This window comes from Typha latifolia, chromosome 2 (assembly GCF_019914945.1).
Source record: "Typha latifolia isolate L0001 chromosome 2, TyphaL0001v2, whole genome shotgun sequence".
Taxonomy (NCBI): domain Eukaryota; kingdom Viridiplantae; phylum Streptophyta; class Magnoliopsida; order Poales; family Typhaceae; genus Typha; species Typha latifolia.
Window position 1 is genome coordinate 18,571,067 of NC_133087.1, and position 20,664 is coordinate 18,591,730.

Sequence of the window (20,664 nt, forward strand, 5' to 3'; positions counted from 1 at the left end):
CGTTAAATATAGGTGATGAGTGCTATAAATTGTCTGTTGAGTAGGTAAAAATATACTTTTTGTTGAAGTCAGAAGGCAAGAAGGTTTATTATGTTTCTAGAATGTTGATTATAAAGCGATAGACAAATAATTCAGTTTCAAATCCCTTGATTTTCTTCAACCTTTATTGTACATAATTAGGAGTCGGTACTTTGTAAACTGACAATGCCTCTTTTAGCTGTAGAACTCTTGTATCAAAACTGACAATACATCTTATGTTTTTTGGATGCTGAAAATTGGAAATGCTGATCAGTGGATGAAGCGTGTTATGTTGATACAATAGTACATTCTTTCGAATAAAATGAATGTTTGCTTACTCATCTTACTCCCGTTTCTGGTTTTGTCTGGATGCTCTGCAATTTCGATAGTCAATCAGTGGCGGGACTACTTATAAGCCTATGCCCTGTGAATTTCTCTTATATCAAAGGCATGTTGCATGTTTCTCTGTTTATGCTATAAATGATGGGGAAAAGAAAATGAAAATCTAGTAAATGCTTGGTTGTAATAGAGGAACCAAATCCAAGTAATTCATGTTTGTGGAATGCTCAACAGACAGAAATAGGTACATGTTCTGTTTATTGTTTTTAGTATGGATCTTGCTTTGGGATCTACTTATTTCCATGTTTAATAGCAGTGGGATTCATAAATATCCTGTGCGGAGATATAATTATGTAGCTGTTTCTATTCGTTTGTCACCTTTCTACTTAGTGTAGTTGAGAAATGTGGAGTTTAAGATATTCGTCTGTTTAGGAACAATAAGTATGTGTTATGGTACGATAAATAATTAGTTCAAGATAGCACCGGTAGAGTGCAGAAAGCGAGGGCGAGGATTCCTTTGAAGATGAGCAGCACAGCAGTAAGCCATAAGTGTGGGGTTGTCGATTAATTGCAATATGGTCCTTGATTTGATTTGGACATCATCATCATCGTAATCATCTCGGTAGGACCGGGTCAACCTTCAACTTATATATATTTTCGTCTACGCCACACGAATCACACGGCGCTGATGTCGCATAATTAATTACATCTCGGTAGGACCGGATCGACCTCAATGCATTCATGTTGACAAAATTGGTTTCATATATATATAAATAATATTTTCTTAATTACTTCAATCAGTGTGCATTTACTAAAGCTCCATCTGATCAATATTCAATTAATTGTTAACTCCTTTTCCTCCCTCTGTTATTTACAAAATATCAAAGTAAATGTATATATATAAATATGCTGGCCGGTGATATCCACAAAACCTAGCTAGCCTCTCACTGGATCTACTGCTATTACATCCATGCTCTATCTGTCTGTCTGTCTATCTATCTATATGATCTATCTCTATCTCTATCTCTATCTCTACCTAGTCAGTGCCACTACCTGTGCCGGCGTTAAAATGAGGAGATCCCATCATCGATGTAATGGCGGCAGCCAAAGCCGCGCTGAAGTTAGGATCCGACGCAATAGCTGCCGTCACCGATTCAACCATAGCCTGCTGTCGCGGCCCCAAATGAGCCCCCGCCGGCCCCACCCGTCCAGACGGCCTGTTAGGGAGGTACATCGACAGCGGCATTGTCGGAGGATGGTTCCTTTCGATTTGGACGAGGGGGTTGGGGTTCTGGGTGAGGTCTAGGGTGATGGTGGGGAACGGGGCCGAGGCCGACAAGGTGGCGATGGTCGACGCGTACTGCAAGGGGTTGAGAAATCCCACAGCCGCGGGATTCACCGGTGAATCCCTGCAGGAGCTTGTGATGGAGCCAGAGAGGAGCATGGCGGCGGCGGCGGACGTGGTGTTAGCCATGGCGATGGCCGCGGGAGGAAGGGGGTGATTGTGGTTGCCCTCATAAGTTGTTATGAGTATACTCTTGTCTTCGGCGCATCTCTGCACCTGTTTCAATGCACCAAATAATTAAGGTTAATTTAGCAAAATGGAGACGATCGCAACTGGCCGTTGATCCAGAGACATCAAACTTACTAGGCAAATACTACATATGTATATGTATTTCTAAGTGATTAGTAGGTGATGTATCGCCATCTTAATTAGTTAGGGATTAATTTACCTGCTTCCGAACCGGGCATCCGACAGCCATGGTGCATCGGTAGTAGGCTCGTGGGCATGGATTGCCCTTGGCCATCTTCTGACCATATTTCCTCCATTGACATCCATCGCTAATCTACACACACACACACAAAAGCAACATTGTATTTTTAGCTCTTAATAATTCTAATTAACCAAACTAATGTTGATATATTATTTGCTGTGGTGCATGTACGTTACGTACCATCGGTGCATCCGATCGAGCACGCACCGAAACTCTTGCCTTCCTGCATGGCACTTCAGCCATTGGTTGGCTGCTTCTTTCTTGCGTTGCACTCAGGTCAACTCCATCTTGACGAATCCCTCTCTCGTTGAAAGGAATCATCCCGGGCTCAAAGGAGCTGTTTGCTTTGTTGCTCGAAGAAGGCGACCGTTCTTCCTCACTACCATCGGCGTGCTCCATGTCAGTCTCTCGCACAGAAGAGTGCTGGCGTTCCAAATCTTTTTGAGCCGGCCGTAATGCCATTGGAGCACTGGCTGTCTCGATTTGCTTATGACTCTGTGGTTTGAATTAATCTGTTAATGTATTAGAGGGGGAAAAAAATATGAAAAGCTGCGTGCAAAATGAAAGAGATTTTTTAGATACTAGAAGAATTCAAAGTCTATGTGACATGAATTTATGAAATTTCTACTAACTCTAAGCTCCACGTAGAGTACGCGTATATAAAGAGATAACAATCAGCTAGCTAGAGATGTGCTTAGCTTCTGAACAAATTATATATGGGACTCAGATTTAAAATGAAACTCACATCTAAAATTGCACGCAATGAAATTAAATTAGGGAGGAAAAAGAAAGCGCAAATCGTTCAATTAAAATTGAAGTTTGATGGTTGAAGGAAACAAACAACAATTAGGGGAAAAAAACAATTAAAAGAGGAGCAATAATAACCTGTGGGTGCGGAGTCTGATCATGTGCTTGTTGTCGCGTCACAAGAAGAAGCTGGCTATAAAGAGCACTGTAATTTCTGGTGAGATGATCCACCATGCTCCTCAATCTTCGATTCTCCTCTCCTAATCTCTTCAGCTCGTCTCGTAGTGTATTCACATGCATCTACCATCACATAGATTAATTTATAGACACCCCCGTTATATATATATATATATATATATACCAAATTAATTTACACAAACTCCTTTGGTGTGTGTGTGTGTGTGTGTGTTGCGTTGCAGTTGCATCAGATGCTGTAACTCTTAGTGATTAATGAAACTTACTTTGTTATTTGGTTTAGGATGGTCCTCCATGGAAGGCAAACCGGTAGATGTGCTCGTGGTAAGCAGATCCAATCCCGTCTGCAGCAAGGGAGTTGCAAACAACCAGATATATTAAAATTGGCAGTACATCAAAATTAAGCTAGCTAGCTACGTACAGTCAAGATGTGCACTCATATAAGAATACGGCTAGGCGCTAGCACAAGTTATTAAGGTATATGGCTCATGACTTACGTGGACGGTGGTGCAGCCACGATCCGATATGCCCTCTCCGCCACCACTGCCTCCGACGCCGGCAGTCTCGTCGCTCCTCCTCCGATGACTCTCCGAGAAGAAGTCCACCTCCTTGATCTTTCCCTTCCGTTTGATATCGATATCCTCATCGCCGCCGTCACCAGAAGATTCGTGTTGCGAGTGCAGCAAAGCCAATTCCCTCGGTCTCTCCATTTGAGATAGAGATAGAGAAAGAGATAGATATAGGAAGGAGAGAGAGAGAGAGAGAGAGAGAGAGAGAGAGAGAGAGAGGAAATGGAAGAAAGAGTTTAAAGAATAGGGTGTAAGTACAGAAAAGTATAAGTAAAAAAAAATTGAAGACATAGTGTGGAAATTGAATATAAATTTAGAGAAAGCGGGGGAGCTGAGATTGTAAAGGGGGTAAAAAAAAAGAAAAGGAATCATAGCAAATAAGGTAACCGGAGAAGCGGTAGGAAGGCGTAACGGCGTTACATCCAACACAGGTTCACCGGTTTTCTGGCACGTGTGGGGTCAACCAAGTCAATGGCGATGTGGGCTTGCGGGACCCATGGGGAAGGGCGTACCTAATGCAGAGCTTGACTTCTTGGCTAATTGGCGCGTGCGTCACCTGATGGAGACACGTCATCCAACAGTGGGAGCCACCCATTTAAAGATGGACACCTTTGCTCCAGCTAATCCTGCCTCGCTCCAATAGTCGTGCTTCATAATTTAATATATGATGATTTATATATATATATATATATATATATATATATATATATATATATATATAACCTTTGGATTTTTCTTTCTGAGGGATAAAATAATGCACAAAAGCAGCTGCGGTGTTTTACATATATGACAATATGTATATATGTGTGTAGCTGCTCAGAAACATATATTTTAATGGATATTAATTAAAGGTCACTTCATGATCGATTGTATTTTATTAGTTTGTCAGTTTTCCACACTTTTGTTTCATTGCTTGGAGCTAATTTTCCCTGGATATATATATATATATATATATATATATATATACATTTTCTAAATAAGAAAAATCCCAAGAAGGTGGAGTCCAAACGGCACACCTCTTGCAGCTTTGATATCTTCATCTCTCTAGAAGAAGAAGAAGAAGAAGAAGAAGAAGAAAAGTTAGTAGCAAAGATGATCTTTTAGTTAGCGGCACGCAACTTCATGTTGATGTCAGGTTTAGAGGAAGTGATTAATAGCTTTCCTCTTTTTTTTTTTTTTTACTTTTCGTTTTTATCTATCTTGATTCTCCTTATAAAATTTAAAATTATTCTTTGTTCATTTTAATTGCGGACACAAATTAATTAAAATTCTTAAAGGAACGCCCTTTCATTTAAGCCCATGATCTCCATAGAGAAGATAACATTATAACATTTAATCGCTCATCTATATTACTGCTCCTCACCGTTTTGGGTGAATCAAATAGTTCAATTGATCCATTGCTGACGGTGAAAGATGTGAAAATGTGTGGAATATGAAAAGAAAATAAAAGGATTGAAGAAGACCTAGATAGCTCCCATGAGTCTTTGACAGTGTTTCTTCTATATTATTTGGGAGCGGGAGCACTCTCTTCCTTATCAAGTATAGATATATATATATATGCTAATACAAATGTTTGGTTGTTTCTAATTCTAGAATACACAAAAAATATAGTAATCTATATATGTTTAATATTATATTTTATATACATTTAAAATTATATATTTAGTTATTAGAGAGTTGGTTGGTACTGTAGTCGCAGATACAACTTAAGATCTCCTTCGTGCTACACGTAATCACACGTACGTGAATAGTGTTATCAACTGTCAACACCTTAGTGTAGTGGACTGCATGATATTTCTTCGTTCAACTGACATAGATAGACTGGCTACCAGTAACATATAATGAAGCGAATAATTATTGAAATCCCTAATGCTACAAAAGGGTAGTATTCATGGCTAGCTGGGTTTATATAAATATACATTCCCTTTTATTTCTTTATGGTGGAATAGAATAGGGAACAAAGATGCCTATTGGATGCTATGCATTAATTCAACAGCAGTGACCATGACCATGGTGCTTGGTATACCAGAAATGATATATAATTTCTCCAAAAAATTGGAAAATAATAATAATAATAATTCAACATTAATAAGGTACTCAACTAAAGAGGACTATTGACAGACTTTAATACATAATAGGCTAAATGTATCAACTATTGTGTGAACAGTAGAAATTTCCTAGCTACGCATCATTCTCACGCAACTTATTTCCTAGCTTACGCCATGGTCTCTGGATTGAATAGTGACATACGGTTTCAAGGAATGATAAATATGATCATATATACTTAAAAGGCAGGCAGGCAGCTAGCTAGATGGCCTGCTCATACGTACAATATAGGGGATTGGATTCGAGCAATTAAGTTAAGAAGGTAGAGCAGCCACGGTAAACAAAAGCGGCGGCGGTAGAGGTGCTAAGTACTTAACTTGTACATCACGATTGACATTAATTAAGATGGCGAGAGGTTTGAACGTACGTGGGCTTCTCGTGAGAGAGAGGGAGAAAGATTATATATATATATATATATATAAAGATATTTTCCTTTCTTACATTTTTTTAGATACAGAATTGAACGCCAAAATAGATTTATTTACGTTCGATCGGGTCATCGTATATATCTCAAGTATGAAACAGCTAGAATACTTGTGTCCACTCAATTTGCGCCCAAAACATCACATTCAATTTCAGTTGTTTTTGTTGGTATTTCCCATCTACACTTAGAGAAAATTAAAGAATTTGGATGGTTAATTATGCGGATGTGAACATGACATAGGAAACTTCTCTCTCTCACGTCAACGGTGTGATGCAATTGGAGACTTACTTTTATTTAATTTGCAATTGATAGAGAAAAACTCGATCGCAGACATTTCCGCAACACCTCTAAAAGAGGAATAAATAGTCAACTTTGAAAGAACTTATTGTCAGCCTCTTTCAGATATGAATCTATCTAATTCAGAAGGGAAGAACTTGCATCCGTATCTCAGTTTCAATTCAAACATGGGTTTGATTCACACTCATGTTCTGAGAAATATTTACCATCCGGAAAGAGAAAAACGGACCGGAGAGTTATTGAACTTGGTCATGGAATCCTAGCCAAGTTCACTAATCAATCATCTTTTTATCATTAACCAACTTCACTCTCCAATAAATAAAATAAAAATTCTAGTATAAATTCAAATTAATTCAAATTTTATATTTGACATGATTTAAATCTATCATTTTTATTATTAAAGTCAAAAAGATATTTTAGTTCATTAATTTTTTATATTATTTATTTCCCTTCAAAATTAATATATATATATATATATATATATATATATATATATAATTTTCACATCACATCAAAAGTAGGGGTGTAAATGAGCCAAGCTTGAGAGAGCTGGCTCTAGCTCAGGTTTGGCTCAGCTCAACTCGAGTCGGGCTAAACTGATCCCAAGCTGTGCTCAAACTTAAATTGAGCCTACTATCAAGCTTTATTCAAGTCGAGCCGGACCGAGCAAGATAGCATAAGCCGAACCACAACCAATTTAAGCTAAACTAAGTTGATAAAGGAGGCGGACGAGGGAACGGCTTGGCAAGGAGGAGGAAGACGACAAGGTGACGATTTGAGGAGGAAGACGAGCACAGGCGGTGGCTCGAGGTAGAGGATAAGGAGGAGCCGGCTTGCTGAAGGAGAAAACAGGCTGTGGTGGAGAAGGACGAGGCAACGAGACTTGGCGAAGGAGGAGGATGACGACGAGACAACAGCTTAAGGAGGAAGACGAGTACAGGGCGACAGCTTGAAGAAGAACCTTCTTGCCGAAGGAGGAGGAGGAGGAGGCGGGTTGCGACGAAGGACAAGGCGACAAGACTTGGGGTCTGAGGCTTTGAGCAACTGAGAGAGAACTAGGGAGAGTGGGGCTTTGAGCGGTTGTGGGTCAACTTGGGATGGGAAGATTAGGAATTAGAGTTTGACTTGAGAAATCTCTTTTATACTAAGGCTATCTAACTGGGCCTAAGCGAGCCAGTTGTAGCTCAGGTTCGACTCAAAATTATTTTTGAGCTTTCTAACTTGGCTTGGGCTCGGCTTGGCTCAGCTCTAGCCGAGTCCGAGTCTCTCACTTATTTTGACAACTCTAATCAAAAGTAATAACACTTTAGCCTAGTTCACAACTAAATATTAAATTTTCTTAGCCTAGTTCAAAGCACTTAAAATCAAAATTAAGAAATATGAACAAGTAATCAAGCTTAGAGCTTAGCCTCAAACCAAATACAAGCTAGAGATTATAAGTACAAATTGATACATAGATAAAAGGATATAGAGCAACTATTCTTTAACATAAATATTATATTTAGTCTATAATAGACAACATTATAAATATAATAAAGTATCAAGCTCAAGCTCAAGGGAACAAAAAAAATAATAATAACAAAGTGAAGTGAAACCCAAAGTAAATAGCCCTGAGTTAGTTTGCAATTTTGTCAAGAACTAATAGTCTAAGACATGACCCCGTGAAACACTGAAGGCTGAAAAATCGAAGATCACAAATATACACCAATAAGGGAGGAGGGGCAGCCTAAAGCATACCAAATCGGCCCCAAAACCATTACTAGACCAAATCGACCCCAATCCCCAAGTCATCATGAGCCTTGGCCACGGCCAAAGTATAAGCCAAGGCCAAGTCCATAACAAATTTCGACCGAGCACTAAGGCAGGCGATTATTTAGAGCTAAGCGCTGTCGACCAGAGGAGGTATGATGGAGACAACAAAATCACTAAAACCATGAGGGAAAAGGGTGACCTAGGGGAATGATTTGGCGCTCGGTTAGAACTAATGTATCCTTGGCGGCGACAGTAGAGAAGACAGTAATAGCAATAGCAATAGCAATAGCAATAGAAGCCAAGTCTATTGGTGATGAGGGCAATTGTTGAGGTAGAGGGTAGAGGATAGAGGAGGAATCAGATATAACGAAGGATGAGAGGAAGATAAACAATGGAATGGTCGGAGGACAAAAGAAGAAAGAGAAGAAAGAAAAAGAAAAATTAGGAATTGGGAAACCTCTGGAAGAGGGAGCTTTCATGTGGTATAGAGTGTTGTTATTTTTAACATTTCATAAGTAAAAAGGATTTCTCTAATTTTCATTTCACCTCTTTACAAAGTTGCATGCGAAATTCAACGCAATTTATCCTCCTAACTCTCTTAACAAACGATGAGAACATGGGCTCGATGTTGGGAGGACAAACAAGGGAAATTAAGAAATAAAAACTAGAATACAGTAATCTGGTCCAACCCTTCCTTTCGGTCATATGCGTTAACTTGTTCATGCGTTCTGCTGGGCACCACATTCAACATCTCCATTTGACTAATCCTTATACTATAGATATTTCTTTTGTTTTGTTTTGTTTTTTTCTGATCATTTTATATTATATAATTTCACCAAGTCGTAATAGAAAGAAAGAAATGTTATGCACTGTTACTTTTGGAACTTAGAATTCATAGATTGATCGATCGATCTCTGTATATGTACATATTGGAGTATCTCTTCATATACACAGTAAAGGACGAGATGAGAAGCCACATGCATTGTATTTGCATGCAGTACACCAAATTAAAGGCAGTTTATTATTATTAATATTTTCAACATGATCAGCTAGCCAACCAAAGGCGTTCCGTGTTCAACACTCCCACACGCCAAAGAGAACCTTTTCCCTGCAAACTAAAACATAAACACGAACGTGAACCTTGGGGCCGGGCCGGGTGTGTAAAATTAAAATACTATTTATTAATCAAACTCCCTTATCATGTATGGTGATTGGTGGGCTCCCCCCAACTACTACTAGCCTTTCATCTTTTTCAACGTTATCTCTCGTTTATAGACAGACTCTTATTACCATTATTTCCAAAAGGACGACTTTCAAGCCTCTTTGAACTCGGTGCTTCTCTTTCCTTTTCCATTTTGGCTGTCTTTTATTATATATATATATATATATATATATATATATATATATATATATATATATGTATATGTGCTTAGCTCTATGACTTGGACCTTCCGATTGCCGCTTTGCCTTCTATTGGTGTTAGAGAGTTCTAATTTGCCAGAGAATTCTTGCTGACCATTCAATCCTACTTTTTGACTTCAACTAACTATAATAGCTACTATATGTAATCCTTATTTGCTTATAAATTCTAATATTGACATAATGCATGTGATGAAATTAGCACGCTTTATGTAAGTTTATGATTTAATAAAGCGGTTAATTAAGCTGCATGCGAATGTGAGAATGCCCTCAAAATCGCAAGTTTATTCCTACCTTCCATTGGATAGGAATTAGGAAGACTTCCTAGGTACGGTAAGCAATTTGAGTCTTTCAAGGAACCACGGTTTCTAACATGTCGTACGTCATCTAATTAAATAATTTTCCTCCTCTCCTCTTAAGATCTGCATGACAATTATTTAATAATAACTGATCGTTGATTAATTCCTCCGCTTACATTACATTTGAAGAGGAAAAATAAAAAGAAAAGGAAAAATAATGGAGGAAGGAGAAGAATAGGAAAAGGGGAATGGATAAGCTAGCTAAATAGATTAAGACAAAAAGAATAATGGAGGAAGGCAGGGGACCATTCATCGCATGGTGTACAGTGTAGGTGAGTTGAGGATGGGATACATAGATGCGTGAATGTTTTGCAAAAGCAATGAAGGACAGAGTTAGGGGATGAAAAGAGATCAAAACTATTTTGGAGCGTTGCACAAACGAGATCGATCATATATAAAAGTATTCCTACACTTATACTACGCAGTCCTATCTCTTAAATTGTATCTTAGATCTCTCTTATATATATATATATATATATAACTTGTCTCTCTCCCGTTTACTTAGTAGTGTCGTTTTATATGTTATTAGGTTCAAGGCCCAACAACTTGTGTCCCAATCCTACCATTCAAAGATAAGATAGTACTGGAGATATTTTGACAATCCGGCCAAAGAATTTCCTTTGACAAATAAGGAAAAAGAACAAAGAAGAAAATTTTCTGTTGAGATGCAGATGCAACGCCTAGAAATATCTCAAGACAGGATTTAATTCGGCAAGATAACTATAACCATGAATAATATTATGTACCTACGTTGATTAAAATGAATAGTATGACAAAGAACTAGAAATCTATGTGCAGAAAGATAAAAAATACGAGTCTTCAGCTAAAGAGAGATGAATGCCACCTGAGTACGCAGATTTAACTCTACAACCTTGCCAGATTAGTTGGACCAAACCTGCAATTTCTTCATGGTCTCACCTAAATATACATGTGAAGAATCATCGCATAAAGAAAAATGGAACTAAAGGAACATGATAATTAACAACATTAAGGAGAATTCTTATTGTACGTAAGTTGCATTATAAACTAGATGCGATGCAGTACCCAATGTTCACCACCATATGTCTACTTCGAATAATGTAAAATTCATCATGCAATTGAGGAAAGAAAATTTAGATAATGCAAGTTCTTCAGGAACTTTGATATAACGTGTACACTCTTCCCACCTGTAGCAGGTTAAGCAAATATTACAAAAGGAAAATACGATGTTACCAAGCCTGCTAGTCCTAAACAACTGCAAAGTATTGCAACACGAGAGCCCAAAATATTGTCCAGTAGAAGTTGGCAATAGTAGTATTCTTGCAAATTTGCGTTCAGTACAAATTGATGGCTATTTACTGATGAGACAAGGGGATATGAGTGTCACGAATGCACTTTTATATTAATAACAATACCATTACCTAGGCCACCAAATCCTAATAACTAGAAAACCTTACGGCAAATGAGGAAATATAATTATCTAAATTTATTAAAGCACAAATCAAGACTACAATTCATCAACTACATGAACCAAAAGTATACAACATATCTAATACCAGATAGGACAAGATTACGACAGGTCCACAACAGGGGAGTCTGAAATCCATTCATGAATGATGCATACATAGATACCTAATATACAGATTAGCATCTGGGATGTAGCTACAAATAACATTATCGATTCATACTCATATTCTACCAGTAGAAATGAAACAGAGACTACCTCTGAATAGAGAAAGACAAAATAGACAGATTTTGATTCAATGTGATTACTGCTACATATTTTGATTGTTAGTCAGGGATACTTTCCATTCTAAGTGAAACCTATGGCATACAAAGAATGAATTTCTTGTTCTGTAATAAGAAATTCTTGTAACTGGAGCTACTACATCGTGATCAACAAGTGAATCACTGTGAATCACTGAATCCAACTTTAGAAGATTGGACCGTGTTCAGGGATGTTCATATCTAGTGATACCAAATACAAGATACTTGTTTCCAGAACTTTATTAACTATTAAGGATACGGCTTAGAAAACTACAAATCATAGTATCATATACAAGTTGATCACTCCAACAAACACATAGAGATAATGAAGCTATGAATACAAAATGCAGAAAATATCGTTTTAGCAGATTTAATTGAAATGAGAAAATGATTTATATTACTTATCTCATGACAGCAAAACTAGCTTACCTGGTGGAGCAATTCAAAGAAGCAGGAAGGTTCGGACATTTTTTGATATAAGGCCAGTAACATTATCCTAGAACAGAACCATTCTTGTACACAGAATAAACAAAAACATTAGTTATGCATAAGATGTACCACATAATAGCAAAAATATGCGAATAGTCAATTGATTTCTCTCGGAAAGGCAACATTCAAACAAACTCTGCCTACTCATTCTGTTGTTTTTCATCTGAGTCTCGATTTTTCTTTTTCTTCTTCTCCTTTTTCTTCTCACTTTTCTGTGTCTTCTCATTGTCATCTCCTAGGCTGCTAGGTGGTTTAGATACCAAATTTTCCTCAGCATCTTTGCTCTTCTTCTCCTTTTTCATCTTCTTCTTTTCTTTTTTCTCCCTGGCTTCATCCTCAGAGGATTGCAAATCGTCCTTACCTTTACTATTATTTTCCTTATCTTGCTTCTCCGCCACCTTTTGCTCATCTTCTCCCTTCTCCTTATCTTTTTTCTTCTTCTTTTTCTTCTTCTCACTCTTTTCCTCTTCGATACCCTCCTTCACCTTCAGCTTCTTCAATTCAGTCAAACTGTCGTCTCTGTCTTCATCACTTTCCTCAACCTTAACCTTCTTAGCAGCTACTACAACAGGGCTTTCAACTCCTTCCACCAACTTGCGCTTACGCCCTTCAGCACCATCATCCCCATTCTTATGTTTCTTCTTTTTCTTCTCTGCCTTCTGTTCGTCAGCTGTTCCCTCGTCCTTGGTCTCCTTTGGCTCTGGCACCGCTGCAAGACTGGCAATCATGGAATCCCCTCCAGTCGGAAGCACCACATTCCTGAGCCACTCTGCAGGCGTCTTCTCATTTGGCTTTCCATGTTTGGCCAGCAGCCCTTGAGCGACCAACTTCTTTTTCGTCAAGGCTCTTGGCCCCAGACCCCATTTCCTCGGGTATGTGTCCCTATCCATGACCACCCGCTTGATCCTAGCAACCGAACCATGATCACACGTTGCCATGACAGCGGTAGTCATCTCTGCTATTCCTAGAGCAATTGCCTCCCCCTTAGTGGTCATCAGCACGACCTCCTCGCCTACCTCAATGTCATTCTCAAACCTCAACAACCCAGGTATCATCAACTTAGCGCCGTAACATATGGCATTCACAGCAGAGTCCTTGACAACTAGCCTTTTGTAGCTCGTCAGCAGCACCTCCAGAGGCATTACAATCCGCCGCAGATAGCTTTCATCCCTGAAGTTATCAAACGTCCATTGCGCATCGAGCACGTCGTGCATGGTGACCATGTTATCCTTCTCTCCAAGGATGCCTGACCGAACCCTCCGCAGCTCCTGCATATGTCCTCCGACGCCAAGAATCAACCCAAGATGCACGCAAAGTGTTCGTACATAGGTCCCTGCCTCGCAAGAAATCCAGAACACAACAAGATGCTTATCTGCATCGTACTCGAGCAGCTTGCTCTCGTAGATCGTGCGGATCCGAAGTTGGCGCTTGACGGCGGAGATAAGCGGGGGCCGCTGGAATACGGCACCAGTGAGGGTCTCCAGGGCTCGAGCGACGCGGGAGACGTCAGGGACGGCGGAGTGGAGGCGGGCGATGCAGACGTACTCCTTGCCTGCACCCTGCTGCGACTTGACGAGGCGGGTGGCGCGATCGATGCAGACGATAAGGTTTCCGGTGACCTTGGGGTCGAGGGTGCCGCTGTGGCCGGTCTTCTCGGCGCGGAGGATGCGCTTGATCCAGGCCACGACCTCGTGCGATGAAGGGTTCGAAGGCTTGTCGAGGTTGATGACCCCGTAGCGGAGGTATTCGGCAAGGGGACGCTTGAGAGGGGAGTAGCCGCTGGGGATTGGGGTGTAGTGGCCGGTGCGGACGTTGAGCCGGTCGTAGTTCTTGAGTAGGAGGGGCCACATCGAGGTGTCGAGTGAGGGAATAAAAGCTTGGGGCTTTATTAGGTAGTCCCTTTGCAAGGCATCTTCGGATTCGGCGGCGTCGCCATTGGCGGATGGGGGATTCTTTTCCTTCTTCTTTTTCCTCCTCTTCTCGGAGATGGGAGACGGAGGTGCAATCTCCGGGGCCGTCGACATGGTTAAGAGGTTTTGGTTTTAGGGTTTTAGGAGGAGGGAAAGGAGGCAGAAGGCGGCGGAGATAGGGGTTTTATAGTATCTTCATTTTTTATTTTTAAAATATTTTTAATTTCTTCCTGTTTCTATATTTTTTAAATGAAATGTTCTTGATGATGGCGAAGAGTACAGTCGGTGAAATTTCTCGGAGTTCATGTTCTGGTCGGCAGTGACTTTGAGAGCATAAGCTGTTTTGCATGCCACCGATCACATTGTAGCCGGCGCTGTGAGAAACCGATTGACGACTTCTTCTAGCCAAATACATGGTTATAAATAATAAATAATAAATAATAAATAATAAATAAACTCTCCGTGGAAAAAACTAACTATAATTTTCCGGATCCAGGACTGTCGAAATAAATAAGATCCGATCAAACTCAAACTAGGCTGGAAAATAAGCTAAGGCCAAGCTTACATCTTTCAAATAGATTTAAACTTGCCATAGAACATATAGATGAGGTGAAGCCTAGCAGCCTTTATTGACTTACTGAGATGCGAGAGGGTTGTGTTAAACTTTCACGGGCTTTTAACTTGCCATAGAACATGCCACCTAGTGCTAGGAGCAGTGGACGACAACAGCAGACCCGCATTTTGTGTGTGCAGTCTGTAGACTTGTGGACAATTTATTATGTTTTGGAGACAGTCCACATATTTTAGAATTTTGTAATTTTCTAGCTTGTGTCTTCTAGTGTAGGGCTGTCAATATAAATGAGCAGCTCAGTTCAGCTTCGGCTCAGCTCGGCTAAAGCTCGAGTCCGGCTCAGCTCAATTAGAAATGAGCTGAGCTAAAGCTGTCAAAACCGACTTGAAATTAATATCGAGCCGAGCTTGAGCTAGAGCCGGCTCGCTTAGGCTCAGCTCGATAGGCTCGGTATAAAAGGGGTGAGAAAAACCTCAATCCCCAAATTTCATTTCCACATCACCGCCTCCTCCTCCGTTGCGGTTTGTCGGTGTCGGCTCGTCCTCCTTCGCTAAGCCGCCACTGTTGTGCCGCCTCGTGCCCTCGTCCTCCTTCGCCAAGCCGCCGTCGTCGTGATGCCGTTGCCTCCTCCTTCAGCAACGACAAGCTGCCTTGTCAAGCTACCGCGGTGCCGGACAAATTTTGGCGGATCGAGGTGGATTAGCACCTCCGCCACGCAACTCTCCGGTAGGTCCCCTAGCACCGTCCCGCAGGGCTCGATGTTCTTCTTCTTCCTTGGCTCAGTTTGGGCTTGATTCAACTCAATCTGACTCAGCTTGAATGAGACTTGATGATAGGCTTATTTTAAGCTCAAGCTTGTCTCGGGCTCGGTTTAGCACTGCTCGGGCTCGGCTCGAGTTGAGCTTAGTCGAGCCTAAGCCCAATTCTAAGGCTCGAAATTAATTTCGAGCCGAGCCTGAGCCGAAGTCAGCTCACTCAGGCTCGGCTCGGTTACACCCCTATTCTAGTGTAGGATTAGATATCTTTTGATCTCGAGAGGGAGTGAGCGAGAGTTTGTAGTTGAATTATAAAATTAAAGGGTCCATTTTTCATCTCTGTTTTCATTTCGGGAAACGACTTCCATCACAAATATTGGACTCAGGCTCGACAAAATTCATTAATACCTTTTATGAAAGAAATGCATAATTAAGGATGATAAGAGTTTCAGTGTCCCTTGTGAATAGAGCATCCCTAACCATGTAAAGATCCTGTAGTAATAAATGAAAATAGAATCAATCACCTTTCATAGTATATGGAACAGTTCATACAGCTCCAGACTTCAGAGGCTGCCAGGTTGGCATGTATTTATGAGATCCAAGACAACATTTATTTGCCGTATTTGTCAAAACATTTATTACGATACCTTTCAGATCACATATAAAATCAGGGATTACAACTTTGAGTACTTCTTGATGGCCTCTTCATAATATTTCATATCCTTTGGTGTATGCAAATTACCTACTAGGACAACCTTAGATGTCGAAAGCAGGACTTTACTCTCTGAGGTTGAAGGCTCTATTCTCCGAATTTGCACTTCCCACACCTTTTAAAGATTAAAGGTCATTGTTAGAAATGTCTCAAAGTAAAAGGAGGAAGAAGAGAACTCAGTGCTATAAGAAAGAAGTTATAAGGACTGCTTTATCATATCGCATTCACGCCAGGAATTTCTGCAGAAATTGAAAAAGGAAGGTAATTCTAAAGAAGTACTAGTTCTGATTATGAAGGCGACTAGCAGCTGGAGGGAAGTTCTGTAGTCGATAACAGGCATAGAGCAGTTATGATGGCATATTTCATTGAAAAACTGATGTCACCCAATATGCCATTCAGAAAGGTTTCTCTGTCAAATGATAATTCTATCACTACAACTTTCGAAGCTATATCCACGGCTTTTTATACCCATCCTTGTGGTATAAAGACAATCTAGATATGAAGAAACTGATTGCCCATTTAGATGTAATGACTAAACTAGATAGTCTCTTAGATCTCTTATATTTACCAGGAGTTCTTCTATTCTAGAAGATGTCAATCAGAAAAAAGGAAAAAAAAAAAAAAAAGATGTCTGTGTAAACCCATGTTACTGTCTCATACTCATGGTGCTGTACAGGTAGCAGTATAGTATAGTATAGGTAATTATCCAGAAAATTCAGGGGACGTAAAACCTTTTGTAATTTATTTGCGGACTCGAGGTGACAAGAAAGGCTTAGTGTTTCTGAATTACGTAGAGTAAAAGTTGTTTCGTTTGCAGAGGATGGAACTGCACGTATATGATAATTTTCCTTATTATTGTTGCTCCGAGGTGTTGTCACAGTTTAAAATTGAACTTTTCAGGTTGTTGTTGGGATCTAGCATCATGGAGATTGCACGAAAATACTTTGAAGTGTTCAGTTGAATTGCTTACCAGTAACCACTTTGGAATAGGCAGATTGCTCTGTTGGTGATTAACCTTGAATATTCTGGGATCAAGGAATTGAAAATCTGATGGGATTGATGTGCGTTTACAAGTTGAGGTAACACTACTTGGACTTGTAATCTTTTTTCAGTAGGCAACGGAATTCAAACATTGTAGATTGAGTTGATCTGTCCAGAGACTTCTGAACAGGTGGATTTGAAGTCTGGTCATTACGAGTCAAGATAGGTTTCCACATTCTGTAATATAAGAAGATGCAGAGATGGTAACCATCTTTTTCTCAGAGGCTTTCAATAAAAAATAAAAAGAAAAAAAAAATCTCTTATTGCAGAGGTTTTCAGGCGGCGGAGAATGATGAGTAGCGATTTTGAGTGGGTAAAGAAGAAGTTTGACTTTGTAATAAATTTAGTCACTGTGAGGAGGATAAGTTACAGAGCTACTTATGTATGATAGATGAATCAGAGGTGACTTTTGGGGAAATGGGCGTTTGCATTTGCGAGAATCAGGAAAGAAAATAGTAGTCATTCCTTATGGACATCTAGTCATGTTTCTACCTCGAGAGACCTTTCTTCTTTTTTCTTACATTAAAATGGAGCATCTTTACCGCAGTGGGTTAAAAGAAATTTATATAAATAAATAAAAAAAAGGAAAAATTATTGGATTCTAATTAAGAATCTAAAAAATGGTTTGATGATTGATACCTGGGTGGTTCTGCCAAGGTGGATGGGCTTGGCTTCAGCTTCAATTTCCTCGCCGAGGGCAGCCGGTTTGAGGTGATTGACGGAGAGCTGGACGCCAGCAACCCTCCCGTATCCGGACGCGACGTAGCCTCCCAAGCTGGCCGTGGATTCGGCTATCAGAGCCGACACGCCTCCGTTTAGGACCTTGAAAGGCTGATCAATACAAGTAAATAGGATTAAATTGAATCGATCCAATTAATTAAGAGTGATTAATAAAGCAAAGAGGTAGGGAATGAAGAAAGGGGCGATTGATGGGTGAGTTATAGGTAGAGTAAAAGTGGTAACCTGGCAACAAGTGAGGGTGACCTTAAGGCGGCCGGTGACCTTCTCGGGTGAGATTTGGGTGTACACGAAGCCCAGCGCATGGAGAGCGTTGTCGACGACTGGCTTTGAGTTGGAAGAGGAGGAAAAGTTGGTTGTTCCGCTCATTTTTGTTTTTGTTTTTGTTTTGTTTTCTTCTCCCACGCCTACGCCCAAAATATTTTGAGAAACAGCAAAAACAGCAGGAAGAGATCGATTGCTTTTTTCTCTCCTTGGATTAAAACGTCAAACAGTGCACTTAACTTGACTCGAGTATCCCTTTCTGTGGAAAATTCCAGTGGCTACGTATGGATTTATCCTAATTCTGTGTTTAAACAACTACGACTTTTGGAATTACTGCTCGTCTCCAACTAACTAAACATACCTTTGATTTCTGCACATATCAACAGAGAATTTTTATTGAATTGATACTCCGTTTCTTTTCTTTTTTATCATAAAGAGATGGACTTGCGCTGCAAAATGCCCACCACGTTGGGCTGGAAATGGGCCTAAACCTTATCTGAGGGCACTACTACTTTCGCATTAGTTTTAGAGTATCTTTCTTAATTATTTCTATTCTCAATTTCCTATTTGCTCTTTGCTAGTCGATTAACTTCATGCTTCTCCTCTAGCAAATAAAATATATCTATATTTATTGTGCAATTAGCCCAATGTGTGAGAAAAGCCTAAGCAAAACCTTCACCCCCAAATTTCCTAAATAGAATAGTAATGGCAAAACCAATGCAAGTTTGGAGAAAACTCTAATATGGTGCTACTAGTGATAAAATAGTAATAAACAACTCTTAATCATGTATTAAATACCAAAATGCAAGTAATCAAGAAATAGAAGCAATAAAGATAATAAAGAGAGATGAAGACAAGATTTACGTGGTTCAACAACATGCCTACATTCACGGGAGGAACAATCTTCTTCACTATGCAAATCTGCTAATTATAAAGAATTTAGCAACTCTAATTACTCTTAATATAGTGGTGGCTCACCCTCATAAATGTCCACTTAAGTATATTAGCTCTAAAACCCCCAAAACAGTATTTATAGGGTTGACTTAAGTTGGGGAAATTCCGCGGGGTGTTCGAACGCGTCGGAATGCCAATCCGAAATGCAGAATGATATTTGAATGTTTGTGGGGCCGTTCGAACGCCTGCGGGTGCGAATGTTCTCGAGAATTTGCGTTTGAACGCCCCCAGGGCCCGTTTGAAGGTTTGCAGATACAAATTACTCTCGGGACTTTGCATTCAAACGCCCGAGCATTAATTGCTGAAACTTACTAAAAACTGAATTTGAGTCAAATTTTAATAATATTTAGCAATCAAAGGGTTTTGATTGCTCCATTCTGCTCATGGAAAACAGCAACTCAAATTTAAGTACCTAACAAAGACCACCCTTTATTTTCCTGTGGATAAAGATGTGATATTTGCATTTGTTAGATTCCAATCAATCTCGGGTACTAGTAAATAATTATTTGTTTATATGCTTTCTAGTACTGCATTCAAGAAAAGTGAGCAAACTTTCGTAAATGGGGTTATCTAATCCAGTTTAATCTTTATTTGATTTATTGTCGGCTACATTAAGGAAAGAAATTCTTGTACGTAACTTTTAGCGCTAGTCAAGATAAAATAATTATATTAAAAAAAGATCAGTGAACCAAAGTAGTTTATTTGATGATCAATTGCTTTTTAGAAAAAGGAAGAAGCAATGTTTACGTTAGTGTGACTTATTAAGCATAAACAAATGGAAGGATCGAGCTAAATTTCGATCAACTTTTGACTTTTTCTCTGAAAAAAACAGAGTTGTCCCTTCACCGTTGCCATTGGTACCTTGCTATGTGGATACTCTCGAATAAGAGTGGAAGACTCGCCTAACGTCAATTGAACCTTAACAATAATTAACATTTCTGATTCTGATCAAAAAAATATGTCTTGATAATATTATTATATAATATTCTATTGAGAGAATAGAGATTAGTCAGCTAGAGTTTGGCGCAGAACCTCCTCTCTCCATCAAAGGAGAACTTCTCCCTTGTCGGCCGTCGGTGAGGTTTACCTCACTCCCCTCCTTTAGCTGACGACTAGGGGAGGGGAGAACCCTCTTCTCTCCCTCCACCTCACCTCTTCCTCTCTCTCTCTCTCTCTCTCTTAGTCCTTTTCCCCTCCTCTCTTCTCCTCTCTCCTCTCCTCTTTTCCCTCTCACTATCATGCCGAAATTGCTAATCATCGCAACCACCATCAAAAACCTACTCGTCGCAGCCATTGCTCACCTTCTCCTCCCCTCCCTTATCATACTCGTGCTTGGCCACCACCTCTCCGTTGGATCCGAGCATACTATGCTCCGAGGCCTTGCTACCTTCCTCGTCGGGCTAGGATTTGACCAAAACCCAATTGTCGTTATTGCTCTCCACCACCGCTCCCCACCGTCGCCACCACACAAGTTTGGTCACCAC

The 20,664-nt window shown here is 39.9% G+C and overlaps 3 protein-coding genes across 4 annotated transcripts; all 3 read right to left on the reverse strand.

Annotated features, from left to right (window-relative positions):
• Positions 1–1,164: 1,164 nt before the first annotated feature.
• LOC140781578 (probable WRKY transcription factor 47) lies at positions 1,165–4,074 on the reverse strand. Its single transcript, XM_073127621.1, has 6 exons — positions 3,572–4,074; positions 3,341–3,418; positions 3,018–3,179; positions 2,313–2,627; positions 2,091–2,204; positions 1,165–1,918 (listed from the first exon to the last, which is right to left on the reverse strand). Exons 1-6 carry the CDS (start codon positions 4,013–4,015, stop codon positions 1,394–1,396), a joined length of 1,638 nt encoding a protein of 545 aa, XP_072983722.1. The 5' UTR covers positions 4,016–4,074; the 3' UTR covers positions 1,165–1,393.
• Positions 4,075–12,193: 8,119 nt separating this feature from the next.
• Positions 12,194–14,739, reverse strand: LOC140781271 (H/ACA ribonucleoprotein complex subunit 4-like). Its single transcript, XM_073127194.1, has one exon. The coding sequence runs from the start codon at positions 14,257–14,259 to the stop codon at positions 12,376–12,378; it is 1,884 nt and encodes a 627-aa protein (XP_072983295.1). The 5' UTR covers positions 14,260–14,739; the 3' UTR covers positions 12,194–12,375.
• A 1,233-nt stretch (positions 14,740–15,972) lies between these two features.
• On the reverse strand, positions 15,973–18,624 carry LOC140781272 (1,4-dihydroxy-2-naphthoyl-CoA thioesterase 1-like). Of its 2 annotated transcripts, XR_012107689.1 has the most exons (4): positions 18,188–18,475; positions 17,864–18,055; positions 17,154–17,401; positions 15,973–16,298 (listed from the first exon to the last, which is right to left on the reverse strand). XR_012107689.1 is itself a non-coding variant. In XM_073127195.1 (3 exons), exons 1-3 carry the CDS (start codon positions 18,329–18,331, stop codon positions 16,146–16,148), a joined length of 489 nt encoding a protein of 162 aa, XP_072983296.1. In that variant the 5' UTR covers positions 18,332–18,624; the 3' UTR covers positions 15,973–16,145. The 2 variants fall into 2 exon arrangements, 1 of the variants encoding a protein (XP_072983296.1); XM_073127195.1 differs by lacking the exon at positions 17,154–17,401 and having other exon boundaries at positions 18,188–18,624.
• Positions 18,625–20,664: the final 2,040 nt, after the last annotated feature.

Excerpts from the sequence above, each read along its gene's own strand:
- LOC140781578 (XM_073127621.1), bottom strand. The coding sequence starts at position 4,015 with ATGATTCCTTTTCTTTTTTTTTACCCCCTTTACAATCTCAGCTCCCCC. Across the intron at positions 3,180-3,340 it reads ATCCTAAACCAAATAACAAA|ATGCATGTGAATACACTACG; the intron begins GTAAGTTTCATT and ends ATGTGATGGTAG. Across the intron at positions 2,628-3,017 it reads ATCAGACTCCGCACCCACAG|AGTCATAAGCAAATCGAGAC; the intron begins GTTATTATTGCT and ends TTCAAACCACAG.
- LOC140781271 (XM_073127194.1), bottom strand. The coding sequence starts at position 14,259 with ATGTCGACGGCCCCGGAGATTGCACCTCCGTCTCCCATCTCCGAGAAG.
- LOC140781272 (XM_073127195.1), bottom strand. The coding sequence starts at position 18,331 with ATGAGCGGAACAACCAACTTTTCCTCCTCTTCCAACTCAAAGCCAGTC. Across the intron at positions 18,056-18,187 it reads TCACCCTCACTTGTTGCCAG|CCTTTCAAGGTCCTAAACGG; the intron begins GTTACCACTTTT and ends TGTATTGATCAG. Across the intron at positions 16,299-17,863 it reads ACCTTGGCAGAACCACCCAG|GTGTGGGAAGTGCAAATTCG; the intron begins GTATCAATCATC and ends AATCTTTAAAAG.